The sequence below is a fragment of the Leuciscus leuciscus genome, assembly GCF_965113295.1.
Source record: "Leuciscus leuciscus genome assembly, chromosome: 5".
Taxonomy (NCBI): domain Eukaryota; kingdom Metazoa; phylum Chordata; class Actinopteri; order Cypriniformes; family Leuciscidae; genus Leuciscus; species Leuciscus leuciscus.
In genome coordinates this window covers 23,515,401-23,532,150 of record NC_138729.1, presented here as the reverse complement: position 1 = coordinate 23,532,150, position 16,750 = coordinate 23,515,401, and the positions used below count along the sequence as shown (strand labels likewise).

The 16,750-nt window shown below is 40.2% G+C and overlaps 1 protein-coding gene across 4 annotated transcripts in view; it reads left to right on the top strand.

The window, feature by feature from the left end:
* adamts3 (ADAM metallopeptidase with thrombospondin type 1 motif, 3) overlaps positions 1 to 16,750 on the top strand; it is a 137,034-nt gene that overhangs the window by 91,030 nt on the left and 29,254 nt on the right. The window contains exons 15-18 of one of the 4 annotated variants that reach the window (XM_082169990.1): positions 2,073 to 2,196; positions 10,601 to 10,657; positions 12,817 to 12,900; positions 13,370 to 13,450. In XM_082169990.1, coding sequence (XP_082026116.1) covers positions 2,073 to 2,196; positions 10,601 to 10,657; positions 12,817 to 12,900; positions 13,370 to 13,450 — 346 coding nt within the window. The remainder of the gene's footprint in view (positions 1 to 2,072; positions 2,197 to 10,600; positions 10,658 to 12,816; positions 12,901 to 13,369; positions 13,451 to 16,750) is intronic. The other 3 variants (XM_082169991.1, XM_082169992.1, XM_082169993.1) reach the window with 3 other exon arrangements.

Here is a 16,750-nt window from a genome sequence, read left to right as displayed (position 1 = left end):
TTATCATTAAAACCGTGTTTGATCATCGCGATTTTGAAAACTGTCCAGTTAATCATGACCAGCCAGCAGCAGTCTGATGCACATGCAACGTTGTTTTTTTGTATGAGAAGACATGGCGGAAGGCAGTGACAGCGTTTGGGAGATTTTCAGCCCTCTAAGAGGACCAAATCTGTGGTGTGGTCATATTTTGGCTTTTAGAAAAGTCCTGTGGGAAACTTAATCGAGGATGGTCACCCTGACTGCAAAACATGCAAAAAGAAAGTCACTGCAAAAGGAGGAAACACTTTAAATCTTGACCAACACCCACTGTAGTATAGCAAACACAAGGCAAGTTAACTTTGAACTCAAAACCAAAACAATTTCTGGAAATTGGACACAAAATATTGTTTTGAATTTAAATATTTTATCTCACTTGTAATTAACGCAAAGCGTCTGTGAAGAAAAGTTTGCAGCAAGTGGCTTTGAGTTAAGAAGAACTAACAAGTTCAAACAAGACTACTTAAGCGATAATTGTACATTGTACACTTATTTCACCGTTTATTTTATTTTTTGCTACAGAAATAATTCTATAATTATTATATTAGAATCAATAATTAAAATATTGAATGAGATTAATGTTTTAAAATCTTACCCATTTATAGATCCGTTTTGTACAGTGTACAAAACAATTGCCCAGACAAGATGAGCACTACAAAAATATTATATTAGTATTAATACTATAGTCCTCTGAAAACACTGATAAGCATGATGGCAAGTTGCATTAGAATGAATAGAGAGAGTGTGTCCTCTGTCATACAAGAGACATGGATGTGCACTGTTATAATGCATTGCTATTGACAAGGGCCATTAAAGGAATAGTTCAATTATAATCGTAAATGATAGAACTTTAATTTTGAAGTGAACTATCCCTTTAAAAGCAAGGAAATGCCGCAGAAAACAGAATCTTGCTTAAAAAGTGCATAGAGCAGCTAATTTGATTTGTTGTTTGTTGATTTTCAAATGCAAAACCTGTTGAAAGGTTTTCAGTGCGTTTACCAGTTCTTTTGGAACATTTTCATCTCATTTGATCAAAACCGTGATATGATAATGAATATTGATAATCGTGATAATTTGTGTCACCATAATCGTGTTATGAAATTTTCATGCCGTTTTATCTCTACTTCAAAATTTAATCCCTTTCACTTACATTGTATGTGCCTCACTAACCAGGATATTTATTTGTAAAGATTATTATTATTATTATTTTGTAAAGCAAGTTGTTTAATGTTGTCAAATGTTTGTTGCAATACTACATGCAATTTATTTCCCAGATGTTTTCATTCATTAAAACAAAACTGTTTATGTGAACATTGTGTGTTTTTGACACTTTAAATGCAATAAGACGCTAAAGAGAATTTAGTTTTGTACACGTGCTGTGAGGGCGGACTTTCTGTGCATACGCTTTAATTGTGTGCGCTTGTAAAGCTGTATATGAAAAAATTTCAGCTGGCAAAGCAATCAGCTGCCGTCTCTCTTACACAGCTTGGAAGCGGTTAAAATGACAATAAACAAGTGTAAGTTATGAATTAATAATTTGTAGAGATCTGCCAGAAGAAACAGCCATGATGAACAGCCTATTTGTACGGAGGCATCTGATGACCAAACATTGGAATTCACAAATGGAAAAATCAAGTGAGCTCGGACTGTGTACACAATGGATATTTTTAGTGAACCGTACTCAGACCACCTCCTGAGATGGTCTCTGTTCGGTTTGCTTTAAAGGGGTCTGAGGTCATTTTGAGTGTTCACATACGAGACCAAAAATCATGCGAACCACGCTCAGACTTCTGAAAAGGACCAAGTGTTATACAGAGTTATACTGTATACAGAGCTAGCGCAAGAACGGAAGTTCAAACAAAATGTTCTAATGATGGCTGCTTGCTTGTTTCTCTGGCGCATTAGGTCTATAGTTTCATGATATTAGATGTAGACATATCCAAGATGAAAGCTTGAAAGTGTTTCTGATTGCACATCTTGCCTTTTTTCTTTGTGTGTCTCGCATATCCCCCCATATCTCTCTTCCTCTCCTTCAGAAAGTGGGTTGTGACAGGGAAATTGGCTCCAACAAGGTGGAGGATAAGTGTGGTGTGTGTGGGGGTGACAACTCCCACTGCCGAACTGTGAAAGGAACCTTCACCCGTGTGCCCAAGAAAGCTGGTAAGATACTTTCCTCTTTCCTTGGTCATTGACTTACAGTATTTAACTTAAATCGGGCAGTCCTTTATTCTGGACTTCAACCCTGTCATTAAGTTTATATTTCCAGTCCTCTAGTTTGAGGACACTTCAGGAGTTCACTTGACTTTTGGGGGGGGGAGGGGGGGGGGTAAGCATGTCTGTCTGTCTGTCACAGAGGGACACAAACTGAAGATTATTTCTATCTGAGTCTGCTGTAGTTCATTCAGTGAGTTTTGACAGTGTAGTATGACACAAAATTCTTATTCACATTTTTACTCTTGACACTCTTCCTCTGACACCATAGAATGAACAAGCTGTTTGAGAAATTTATTTGAATGCATTCAAAAGTAAAGGGCATCTGTACTTTCCTTGTTCTTTGCACATATACATAAATGACCATGCTCAAATGTCCATTAAGTTACGGACACACCAAGCCGACGGACGGCTGTCGGGCAGTTTTTGTGCGTCGGCCGACTAAATTTTCTCAGTGTGTTCCGCACCGTCGGCAGAAATTGGTCCTCATCTGCTTTTTTTTGTTGTCGTTGGCCGATTCGACATGTTGAATCGGCATCGGTGAAGGAGGGAACTCTGATTGGCTGTTCAGCTTAGTGAACGAGTCAGTGCACGAGAATAATAGCAAAACAGCGTGCAAAGAAGTCAAAATGGTACAGATAGAAGGCTGTTCTAATGTTACGTCATCTTACCTGAGTGTTCCTTGGCGAATATTTAAATATTAACATGAGCGGAGTGGAATAAAGAAAGTGTTTAGCAGGATTGATATTCAAAACGGTAAGCACGCACTGCTTTGTTTATGGTTTGTGTATCTGCAGCGTCGGTTTCCCTTTTTGAATGACGATTATAGATTAATATATCTGCAGAAGTAGACAGTTGTCTCATTTACACACAGGCGCAGAACACGCTTTCTAGCTGACAGTCGGCAGTAGTTCTCTCGGTGTGTTCAAGTGCAGCGTTTTTCCCCCGACGCGAGGTGACAACACAGTCGGCTTTCATCAGCACTAGTTCTTTGGCGTCGGTTTGGTGTGTCCCGGGCTTTGGACCCACTCAATGTACGTACATTCATTCTTTATCAGACAAATTAGTGGTCTTGCCTACATCTGGAGAACTTTGTCATTGTACTTCAACTGTAGTTAAAGAACCTTAGCAAATTGAACAGCTGATGTCATAATTTTACTTTAGTCTAGCTTTAGGACTGAACAAAAGCAATTTCCTTTACTTCAGTTACAGCATACATTCATTTCCAGCCTGAATGTTATGGTTATGAAATTAACCCTCTACCGCACGCATTGTGATAGACCTATAGACATTTTTTTCTTTTTCTTTTCTTTGAATGGCTTAAAGGAGACATAACCTGCAGAACAACGTCTTCATATGGATGTATGTATCGCAATGGTGTGTTACTGTATTTACACATGAAACTTTGGTCTTCCGACCTTTTACCACCGTGTCGATTTATTTTGATTAATATGTGCGAGGGAGAGAGAGCAAGACAGCGCCTAGTTTGGAGACGGTGAAGTCTTGTTTACACTTTCGCCTGGCTCCGAAGAGAGAGAGTGCGCGCGCGCGCGACCGTGTCTCTCTCTCTCTGCTCGTTCTTTCAGTTAAACATGCGCCCTGTCACAAGCGCGGTAGTTCATCTACATTAGACGGTGTAATGAAGCGTGTGGGTTACTACATCCAACAACCGAACATTTTAACTTACCCTCTCGTAACTTCTGCATCCTTTAGCTTGGACTACAAAATTGCAGCGAGAAATAAAAATGGTGGATTGCTGGAAGTGTTGGGCCGGAAGTCGATGTCCTTATTTGGCAGTTCCGCTGCAAATACTGTGACGTAATAGTTGAAAAAACGTCATAGATGACAGAAAAATCTGAACCAGAATATAAAGATATCAACGAAGCACCTGAAGAGAATAATTTCAACTTTTCTGTACTTCTAAACACTCCAAATATACAACAAAATGCATTTAAGGGCTAAAATAGTGGATTTAGCATTATATGTCTCCTTTAACTTGAAGTGCTAAAAAAAAAAAAAAAAAAAATTGAAATAATATTGTTTTAAGGTACTTTGATATGTTGCCATACGGCAACAACATACAATAGTGGAACTTTTTAGAAAAAAAAATTGCCATTTAATTTTCTTTTTTTTCCATTATACAAATGCCTTGGCAGTCCTTAACATATGACTAATCAACATTATATCACTAGCATTATTGTTGTTATTCTTACAGTTAAACAGATTGCAGCTGACCTTTCTACACTGAACAAAATTATAAACGCAACACTTTTGTTTTTGCCCCCATTTTTCATGAGCTGAACTCAAAGATCTATGTACACAAAAGGCCTATTTCTCTCAAATATTGTTCACAAATTTGTCTAAATCTGTGTTAGTGAGCACTTCTCCTTTGCCGAGATAATCCATCCACCTCACAGGTGTGGCATATCAAGATGCTGATTAGACAGCATGATTATTTCACAGGTGTGCCTTAGACTGGCCACAATAAAAGGCCACTCTAAAATGTGCAGTTTTATCACACAGCACAATGCCACCTATATTGCAAGTTTTGAGGGAGCGTGCAATTGGCATGCTGACTGTAGGAATGTCCACCAGAGCTGTTGCCCGTGAATTGAATGTTAATTTCTCTACCATAAGCCGTCTCCAAAAGCGTTTCAGAGAATTTGTCAGTACATCCAACTGGCCTCACAACCGCAGACCACGTGTAACCACACCAGCCCAGGACCTCCACATCCCGCATCTTCACCTCCAAGATCATTATCGGTTTGCATAACCAAAGAATTTCTGCACAAACTGTCAGAAACCGTCTCAGGGAAGCTCATCTGCATGCTCGTCGTCCTCATCTGGGTCTCGACCTGACTGCAGTTCATCGTCGTAACCGACTTGAGTGGGCAAATGCTCACATTCGATGGCGTCTGGCACTTTGGAGAGGTGTTCTCTTCACGGATGAATCCCGGTTTTCACTGTACAGGTTAGATGGCAGTGTGGGTGAGTGGTTTGTTGATGTCAACGTTGTGGATTGAGTTGCCCATGGTGGCGGTGGGGTAATGGTATGGGCAGGCGTATGTTATGGACATCGAACACAGGTGCATTTTATTGATGGCATTTTGAATGCACAGAGATACCGTGACGAGATCCTGAGGCTCATTGTTGTGCCATTCATCCACGACCATCACCTCATGTTGCAGCATGATAATGCATGGCCCCATGTTGCAAGGATCTGTACACAATTCCTGGAAGCTGAAAACATCCCAGTTCATGCATGGCCAGCATACTCACCGGACATGTCACCCATTGAGCATCTTTGGGATGCTCTGGATCGGCATATACGACAGCATGTTCCAGGTCCTGCCAATATCCAGCAACTTCGCACAGCCATTGAAGAGGAGTGGACCAACATTCCACAGGCCACAATCAACAACCTGATCAACTCTATGCGAAGGAGATGTGTTGCACTGCGTGAGGTAAATGGTGGTCACACCAGAGATTGACTGGTTTTCGGCCGCTTGGCAACACAGACATTTGATCGATTTACCAAAAACTAATTTCATAACTTTTTTGAGTGGTGAATATGTCATCATAACTTACCTGAGGTGATGCTTCTGTTTTGTTTGTGTATGTGATATGGGCTGGTCCTTGTTTGTTACTGACGTTTTAGTTTGCTTTCAGCAACTACCGACAAGAGACCACAGTCTGTCAAAAATCGTGCCACAGAAAAAAACTGCATGTCATGTGACTTAACCAAAGCACATCATTGGCTAAACTAAGGTCTTCTCATTCCAACAAAAAACAGGAGAATGTTTTCTTAAAGAGACAGTGGCAAGGAAATGAACACAAAGAATATGTTGCGCGGTAGAGGGTTAAATGTCTGAATATAGCCCTATATGCACGGGACTAGTTTTCTAAATGATGTTTGAGTTAAAAAAAAAAATTATCACTCGACGTCTGTGATTTCATGTACTGATTCGGACAGGACTAACATGTCCATGTTTAATACAGAGGTGGGAGTGTGTGTTTTCTAGATGTGGCCGTTCTAGAAGGCCATCTGTGCTTGCATGCATCATGACGTATATGTATTTTAATTTATTATTTGTTAATATAATTTTAATGTATCATAAAAAACCTATTTATGTGAACTTCACAAGTTTATAGAAGTGGCTGTTTATAATGAACCCACATAAGTGAGTAGCGAAATCTAGACAAGCATCTTACTCTTAACTGACACTTATATTAAAATGGGTAGTCTTTGCAGTTTTCTTTTTTTTTGTGATTTGGTTCTATTTATTAATTTTATAATTTTATTTCTTAGTCGGATACTAGTCGGAATTTTGGTATCGTGACATCCCTATTGTCCATAATGATTACTGAGATGGCACGTTCGGACGGTTATTAACTGAGATCTGGAAATATTTACTTTAACCCACCTCTCCATGTAAAACTTATCCCATCAAATTAGGGCTTATGTAAGTAAAGCACTGACTGCACGTTCGTGAGTTTAAAAAAATGATGGGACATTTGTTGGAAAATGTCTTTTCATTGGTCATAATTCATAAAATCATAAAATCTCAGACTCAGTTTATCTCTATTATTAAGGCCTGTTATTATCCAGTTAAGTGTAATGACCTGATTGTTCAAATCACATTCAAGGCGAAAAGGCATTTGACTACATGGTATTTGTAGTTTAAGGGCCCTATCTTACACCCGGTGCAATGTAGCCAAGTGCGACGCAAGTGTTTTTTGCTAGTTTCAGTCCGACGCAGTTATCATTTTCACATCCTGCGGCGCGTTGTTTGAATAGCAAATGGGCGCCCATGGGCGTGCTGGTCTGAGAACGAGGTGTGTTCTGGCGCATTGTTGGCACGTTGCTATTTTGAGGCAACAGAAATAAACTGCAATATTTTTTTTTTGTTATTTAAAGAGCACATTAGCAATGTACGCCTATAGTCGGGTCCACAACGTGCGTACACTCTGATTATTAAACACACAGGGACGCACAGCAGCACACAAACATGCCAAATATTTCAAATAAAAGGATTACAATGTAAAAGATTATTATTGTGTACATAAAGATATGGTGGAATCATGGCGCGAGCGCAACTGGCATTTAAAGGGAATGGGAGATGAGACTCTGATTGGTTTAACGCACGTAAATCCCAAAACACACCCATTACCCATTAAGAGAATAGGGACAACCCTTTTAGACCATGCGCCTGGCGTGCCGACCACTTTTCCCGCGTTAAACTAGCAAAAGTGGATTCGGACACGCCCTAAGGGAACTTGTGCCCTCCGCTTTAGACCCTGCGCTTAGATCATTAAAATAGGGCCCTAAGAGTGTAGGATCACTCTTAGGTTAAATTACATTAGTTAAATTACAGACACCTCATATTACACACACACACACACACACACACACACACACACACACACACACACACACACACACACACACACACACACAAACCACAGCAATCCCACACTGGTATCTCAGTGAAAAACAACATCACACTCATGTGAATAAAAATGGGAAGGTGAATGATATACAGCAGGAAAAAATACAACATAAATTAGACCGTAAATGCATGTCAAATAGCAAGCCAAGAACATTGACATTCAGGACCACTGGGCTGCTTGATGCAGGAGGTGCTCCCCTCACCTGTAAACACAGTGAAACAATATTTACAACATTTATTGAAATTATATGAACTCACAGAGCTTCCCTCAGGACTTACATTACCACTCCAACTCGACTGTTTACTTTGCATACAAACTGTGTATAATTTTCCCAATACACGCAGGAGAGGATCCTGGTTTTGTAGCAAGTCTCACACCTTTCAGATCATCTGGTGATAGATAGAGCCAAGTACAGTTGGCAGTGAATTCAATATGAAATGAACAACATATTAAAAAGCAGAACATTTTGTACCCAGGGAATCCCAATAGATGGACAGATGAAGCTTTTATTTGAGCAGTCCATCACAGAAAAGCCATCAGTTTTGGGGGGAGGGGTGTCATTGTCATTCATCCAACAACAGGGAAGAAAGCATGGTAGTCATCTAATTGGTTTCCTTATAGCAACTATCACTTTACTTTTTAATGGTGTTTTCCAGTTGTGCAGCCTACTGGGAGCTTGAGGCTCACACCAGAACTAATTTATAAATAGATTCCCCCACTGCGATAGTATTAATTATATTATATTTTGGCACATTGTCACTATGGCTAGTAACTGTAGTGCAGAGGTATTCAATTAAAGTACCAGAGTCCAGCCTTGAAATTTCCTTCCCAGCAAGGGTCCAAAGAGTCATAAGTTGGCTTTGCATTTAGATGACCAAATAAAACCTACAGGCACACTTGTGATACTCACTTTGATATGTTGTCTATTCTACTATTTTCAAGATTTTATAATTTGCAAATATTGTAATAAAAAGAATAACAAATTTAATTTGCTATGTGGAAAATATAAATGGAATAGATTCACATCTAAAAATAGGCTTCATTTGTATGTTTCCACTTCTGGTTTAAGGACTGCCCACATCTGCATATCAGTAACAGAGATTTTTGTCAGTGCAACTGATACAGATACTAGCTTTCAAAAGTTTGGGGTGAATATGATTTTCTTTTTAAAGAAATTGATGCTTTATTAGGGATGTGATTAAATAATTAAAAATATTACAGTAAATACATATATTTTTGTCACAAAAGAGTAAATTCAGAATAATTTCTGAAGGATTATGTGTCACTGAAGACTGGAGTGATGGTTGCTGAAAATTTTGCTTTGGCTTCACAGAAATAAATTACATTTTAAAATATATTAAATAACCATTATTTTAAATTGTAATAATATTTCTCAATATTATTGTTTTTATTGTATTTTTTGATCAAATAAATGTAGCCTTGATGAGCATAAGATATTATTATTATATATTTTTTTTACTCTTACAGACTCCAAACTTTGGAATAGATGTGTACCTCTGCCTGCAGATTTAATATCTTTAATGCACATCCCTACAGCACAGTTCTCATACTACTGAAGCTGGTTCTTTACACCTGTATGAAACTGTGACTGTGTGAAAAGCCTGTCACAATATTGTCACAATGCTTATCATCATGTTATTGCTTGTTCAACCAACCTCCATGTATGTTGATAATGATGCCTTGGCTGAAAGTAATAATTGTATAGTGGCCTGTCCAGTCACTAAGCAGTTAATAAGGATATGAAACATCTCTCCAGTTATAAAAAAAAAACAGTGTTTTGGGCCACTGGTGGCTTTTATTATTAGATTATTTTTATATCCTAAGATTCTTTCTGTTATTTTATCCTTTTTTTTTTTTTTAAATTAGCTGATGCTGTAAATGTAGTTGAATTAATAGCACATAGGAAAATAACTAAATGGAGAATATTAAAATACCTATTTTCCTCTTTTAATCCTATTTGTTTAACTTCATGATTAGAGAGGAACTCAAATGCACAAAGGGCAAGGGGCTGACATCTTTAAAATGGAAGGGAAGGGCTGTCAAGCACTGCATGTACATTAGATAATTTGAATAAAGTGTGCAGGACTTTGCTACGTACAGTAATTCAGAGCTGTGGCTGCTCTGAATCAAAAATGACATGATGATTGCTTAATTTAAATACATTTTTGCTTAAATATGCAAATCACATTCTTAGGATAAGTATAAATCTTCTTCGGAAACAGGCTTTGGCACGCACCATGTGGGTCTGGCACAACGTTTCATTGCAGTAATTTCAGAAGCTGCCTAATTTTACTATTACATAGACACGTACAATCGCAACAGATCCTTTAAAGCTTCATTTTGGCATTTGGCCTAAAGGTCTATACAATGATGATAAAACACTCATGCTAATGCAAAATGAAGCACAGTCCTTGCCCAGATGGCAGGACAAATGTGTCTAAGAAAATGGATTCATGTATGTTTATGTTGCCTTTGTTGCATCTGAAAGACGTGGCATGTGGCATTGAGACGACGTTTCTGCTATGATTTCTTTCAGATGTGCCTCAGTTTTCGTTATGAATGCAGATTGTGCAATTCCTTAACTTTAATTAGCATGGTGTCACAAGTGCTCTATTTACTTGTGTCAATGAATTAATGTTTTATTCTGGCTCTATCCAGAATTTGCATGATTTTTACAGCATGATGTTTTCATAAAATATGCGTCATATGGGTGATTGTACACAATTTGTGACACTTAATATCACAAATTTCTTATATTGTACTTAATTATTATCATTACTAATTTTAACACATTGTCTGCATGAACTAAATCAGCCTTTTTTTACCTTTCACCATCTAACTCCATCTTGTTTTATTTTCAACTGATTACTTTTTTTAACAGGAAAAAAGTTAAGCAAGAGATCCCAAAAAGAAATTCCTGTTTTGGAAAACACAACCTGCAAGTATCTTATATTGTCTAATCCTACACTTCTCTTTCCTGCTGTACTGCTGTCCTCTGCATTGACTGTAGCTAGTAGCTTTAAAGGAATGTTCCGAGGATGATATAAATTAAACTCTACCAACTGCATCTGAATAATGCTGTCGATTACCACAGAAAATAACTTCAATGAAAACAAATCCCATGACTTTGTTTATAAAACCCAAAGAAAAACCTGTTTAAAGTAATGCACTTACAATGGATGCCCATGGGGCACATTTATTGAATAGTTTAGAAACGGAAATGTGAATGTCATACTTTTCTTGAAGCACTGGAATTATTCCGAAAATCAATCTGTTTAAATCATCCTCTTAAGGTGTAAAACTTTTGTTCTACATTATCAACGTAATTCCTAAAATGGAATGTTCCAAAATGGTTTGAGCCATTTAAACAGCATTTTGTGGACAAATACATCCTCTGCTGATAGTCCTGAGCAGATATCATGTGAAATTTTACATTTGACCATTTTAAATTGGGTTTGCCAGCTTTTGAAACAAAAACGTTGGCAAGCAATTCTATGACACCAGTTTCATGCTGACTTATGTACTGTGACTGCATAATTTAAAAGTTGTGGTGTTTGCATTATAGGTATTACATTACTGTTCAAATGTTTTTGCTTTGTATTTTTCTAAATGGTGCACAGATTAAAATGATTTTCTTTAGTGATAGACAGCATGCCACAGATAAGCTTGAGATTAATTTAACTCAGAATCTTCCTTAAAAGATTGGCATAAAATTGTTTTGTTGTGCAAACTCGGCTTGACTTAAATGTCCATTGAAGACTACTCTTACTTTAGAGGCATAGTTCACCACAAAATTTAAATCATTTTCCCTCATGTCATTCCAAACTTGTATGCTTGTGTTTCTTTTTCTGTAGAACAAAAAAGAAGATATTTTGAAAAATGTCTCCAGTGGTTTTTGTTTGTTTGTTTTGTAAGTCAGTCGGCAGTGAGTTGTTTGGACCCCAACATTCTTGAAAATATCATATTTTGTGTTCCATAAAGATTTGGGTTTTATTTTTATTTTGGGTGAACTGTCTCTTTAAATAAAGGTCTTGAAGAGCTTAATAAAAATGTCCATATTTCTAATTTCAAAATAGGATAAATATAATATGGAGATCATGAAATCAAGTGAATCTAAGATTACTATCATTGTTTCGACGTTTGCAATCCGTTAGTCGAGTATGATGTCTGCTTGCATTAGTTGTGTATTCTCAGATGATTGACAAGTCCAATCTGAGATCGGCATATCTTGTGGCAGTGAGGGCAGGTGTTGCTCGGATCAGCTACAGCAGATGTCATGACAGCAGCGCTTTGCCTAGCTTTACGAGCTGCCCTCTTTTCTTTTCTTTTCTTTTGTTTCTCCGTTGCTCTTCAAATATTTTAACACCACGATGGATAGTGCTCCTCCATAATTTCCTGTCCCGAGCTTGTTGCTCCCAGTTGTTGGCTTTGAAACACTGTTTAAGGCTGTGATGTAGAGTGTCCTTGTATTGTTTCATCTGACCTCCCTGTGTGCGCTTGCCAGCCTCCAGCTCCAAGTACATGATCTGCTTGGGAATCCTAGAGTCCTCCAAACGGACTACATGACCCGCCCATCGCAGCTGGTTCTTTATTAGCATCGCCTCGATGCTTGTGGTGTTGGCTTGCTCGAATACACTATTAGTAGTTTGTTGATCTTGCCACTTTATATGAATATGCTCTCTCTCACCCCCACTCATACATACTGTAGTGTTCAGCATCCCTCCCCCACCATCATAACACACCAACCATTATTTCTGTCCATTTTCTTTAATCTCTCTTTCTCCTTCCTCAACCCTATTTTATTCCTCCTCCTTTTAGGCCTGCACTCTAACCTGAACTCTATTAGGATTACCCAGCAGCCCCATCTTTCCTTGCAGATGTCTTCCTGTCCACATTAATTGATGATAAATCCTCCCAACAGACACTGCCTTAAGTGACTTAATCCTTCATTGCAATGATTAGACTCCTAGCCCAACTTGTTACATCACACCGGTGTCTCAGACAGGCATCATGCTGCTAGAGACTGGTTCAAAGTCTAGCTTTGGTTTAGAGGCATTTAGCATGTAAATGATGTAACAAATCCTTCTGATTCTGAAGGGAAAACAAGAGGAGCCTTCTTGCTGCCGAAAGGAGCTCGGAATATATATCTGAATGAAACGGAGGATTCTAGAAATGTGATGGGTGAGTGGTATCATGCTTTGCAGAGGAATGGGCATTCGTAGAGAAGGCAACATTAGTGTTTTTGTGTGATGTATTGCAAACTGACTCAAGGCTCTGCCATTCAGCATCCTTCTTAATTAGCCTTACATAACAATTGTTCATGGTTTTCAGTTTTGTTTCGCCTGACATTGTTTTTTAAGCTTCTGAAGGATATGTCCTACATTCACATGGATGAATGTATGAAATGAATGGAAGTGGAACCTTCTGTCACGTCTTGATATTTTTTCCTTATAGGCTTCTCATGACCCTGCTAGATGGACAGTTGCAATAGTCTAACTGTTCAAATCTGAAAGCTTTAGTGATGTACTACTGTAGAAATGCCTTAGTGATGAGATGCCCACCTCTGCAAAGATTAAACCGTAGTAGAACTTCTTAACTAACTAATTGCTTCTGCTGTCTCTCCCTTTGCCTTTTTTTCACCGTTGCAAAGGTTACCTAAAGATGTTTCTCATTCCTCCTGGGGCTAGACATGTGATCATACAAGAACATGAGGCTTCTCCTCAAATTCTTGGTAAGTGAAATCTGTCCTCATGTTTCCCAGGATAAACAATAAAAATATCAAATGCATGCTCATGTATTCTGTGCGTGGTACAGGTAGCTGTGGTAAATGGATCCATGTCACTCTAATACTTATCCATCGGACCAATGTATTCATATAAAGCAGCATGTGCATTTCCCTGGAAGTGCATTAAACAGAATTATACTCACAGATTTTAGAGACAATCACTGTCCACCACAATTTTTCTGTGGCATTGTGGATCATAGTCCTAAAACCTGAAAGGGAATGAGCAATTTCAAGCTATGGGTTCCTTCTGGAATTTACAGTGGGTTTTTAAAATAGCAGTTTTCAGATAACGAGTATAATAATTTGTTCATGTTTTGTTACACAGAATATAGAAGCTCAAACATGAATTTTAAAAGCATTTTGTACTACAACTGCCCATAGTGTGCTTGCCAGACAACTTTTAGCAAACGTTTTTTAAAGCATTTGAGAATGTATGTAACTCAATTAATGTTGTAGAACAAAACATGAACCTTCCTGTAGCTCAAACAATAGAGAATGGCACTAGCAACAGCCAGGGCAAGCAATAACATTGAATGCAATGCAAGCCTCTTTGGATAAACGCATCTGCCAAATTCACAAGTGTTAAAGGAGTAGTTCACCCACAAATTTAAATTTCTTGATTATTTACTCCGGTCCATCAAAGATGTAGATACAATTCTTTCTTCAGCTGAAGAGAAACTGGGCTCACCGTAGTCCATTTTTGATGGTCCAAAATCCATATTTAGGCAGTTTCAAAGTAATCCACACGATCCTAGACAAGAAATAAGTGTAATGATCTGTCATTTTCTGAAAATAATAATAAAATAATACAAATGTATATACTTAAACACAAATATTCACCTTGGTCCTGCTCTGCAATGCGCTTCCATGAGTCCACAACTTCTCATGTGACGTATGCACGTTGGGAAGATCATGCTTGATGTAGGCAGCAAGAACCACACCATTGTTTAAAAGAGGAATGTGCAAAGATTACGTCAAGCGCCCTTCACTCTCTAAAAACAGTCCAAAACAACTATTTCTGACAATTAATATTTTAGCTTTCACAAGATTGAGGCGTCCAGGATACACACACGAACAGATGCATTTATGCAAAAATAACATGTTAACTAATTTAAATAAAAATAAAAACTTAGAAGCCTATCACCTTTCGAGTTCTTACAAAACGACCCAATGGCAAAACAATGCCATGGGTCTGTGGAATTTGCGTAGCGCAACTCCGCCCCACCGCGTGGGTATAAAAGGAGCAGCGCGGCTATCTCGCATTATGTTTTTGCTTTGGAGCCGAGTGTTTCTTCACTTCTCTCCACTGCAAACTGTCTACGAGTTCTAGATACGAGACGAGCGACTCTTCAGCCGTATTGGTGTGATTGGCGTGTTCCAACGAGATCTCATTCCTGCTGCGGTCTGTGCAGTGATCTGCCAACAGTGTGTGTTTTCTCCCTGGGTGCTTCAGCACTGCTGTTGAGTTTTATCCTCTCTAAAAGAGCTGCATTTGGGTTAGGGTTAGGGTTAGGGCAAGGGCTAAGATGTCTCGCCCGTGTATTTCTGGGTGCGGTAGACAGATTAATTCTGCTGATGGGCACGAATGCTGCCTGGCACGTTTGGGCTTAAATCACGCTCAGGCAGCATTCATGGATGCGTCGTGTTCTCATTGCGGGAACATGACCATCACAATGTTGCGATCGAGACTCAATGACCTCCTTAGAGGTAGAGTCCCCTCTTCCACACCCCTATCTATTCTCTCCACGAGAGGGGATACTTTGGCTGGTGGCCAGGGTGATCTGAGGCTGACGGTGTGGAACTACCCGACAAATTCTCCTCAGGCCACACCCCCCTCTTCCACATTGCAACCTGTGAGGTTTCCGGATGAGGTCTTGTGGCGGGCCCAGCATTTAATTCGCCGCCCCGGCAGATGGCTATCGCCGCATCACAAGGTGGGCTTGAGTCATCTGGAGATGAAGACTCGGCTGTACTGCCTCCTTGTGCCTTGTGCAACACGGGGTTCGCATCCTGAACTATCTCGACGACTGGCTGATTCTAGCTCACTCTTTTCTCGGTATGGAAATCGACTCGGTCGCCATGTACGCGCAGCTTACGAGTGAGCGCGCGCAGTCACTGCTGAATTGGCTGAGTCAATTTGAGAGCAAGAGTGCGGTTCCACTGAAGCCACGCCGCTCAGACTGCTTCATATTAGACCGCTTCAGCACTGGCTTCGCGATCGAGTCCCGAGATGGGCATGGCAACAGGGCATGCTCCGAGTACCAGTTACTCGGGCCTGCCGTCAGACCTTCACCCCGTGGTCGAACCTCTCCTTTCTAACGGCCGGAATGCCCTTAGAACGAGTTTCCAGGCATGTTGTTGTCTCAACAGATGCCTCTGCCAAAGGGCTGGGGTGCCATGTGCAATGGACATTCTGCAGGCTCCTGGACAGGACCCCAGCGCCTTTGGCATGATCCATACCGAGACCCTCTGGCACCCACGTCCCGTCCAGAACCCACACATGCAGGTTCTACAGATCGGGACGTGGGTGCCAGAGGGTGCCCCATCTCTGAGAAAGGAGGTTCTTCCACAGAGGGATTGGCCAGGGAGGGGCTGTCGCGAGGAGCACCAGTTCGGAGAATCAAGTCCGGGTGGGCCAATGAGGCGCAACCAGAAGGACCTGCTCCTCGTCCTCCCTGATCTCAGGTGGTGGCTACCATCACTTCCGCTAGGGCCTTGTCTACGAGACACGCCTATGCGTTGAAATGGAACCTCTTCGTCACCTGGTGTTCTTTTCACCGAGAAGACCCCAGAAAATGCCAGATCGGGTCTGTGCTCTCCTTCCTCCAAGAAGGGTTGAAACGAAGGCTGTCTCCTTCCACCCTGAAGGTTTATGTGACTGCCATCTCTGCGCACCACGACCTCATAGAGTCAAAAACGGTGGGACAGCATGACCTGGTCATCAGGGTCCTGAGGGGGGCGAGGAGACTAAATCCTCCTCGCTCTCCTCTTATACCTTCTTGGGACCTCGCAGTGGTCTTATCAGCCCTGCAGAGAGCTCCCTTTGAGCCATTGCGATCAGTGGAGCTTAAGTTCCTGTCTATGAAGACAGCGCTCCTGGTCGCTTTGGCCTCCATCAAGAGGGTAGGGGACCTGCAGGTATTTTCAGTTGACGAAGCGTGCCTAGAATTCTGGCCGGCCAACTCTCACGTGATCTTGAGACCCCGGCCTAGATACGTGCCCAAGGTTCCCACCACTCCCTTCAGG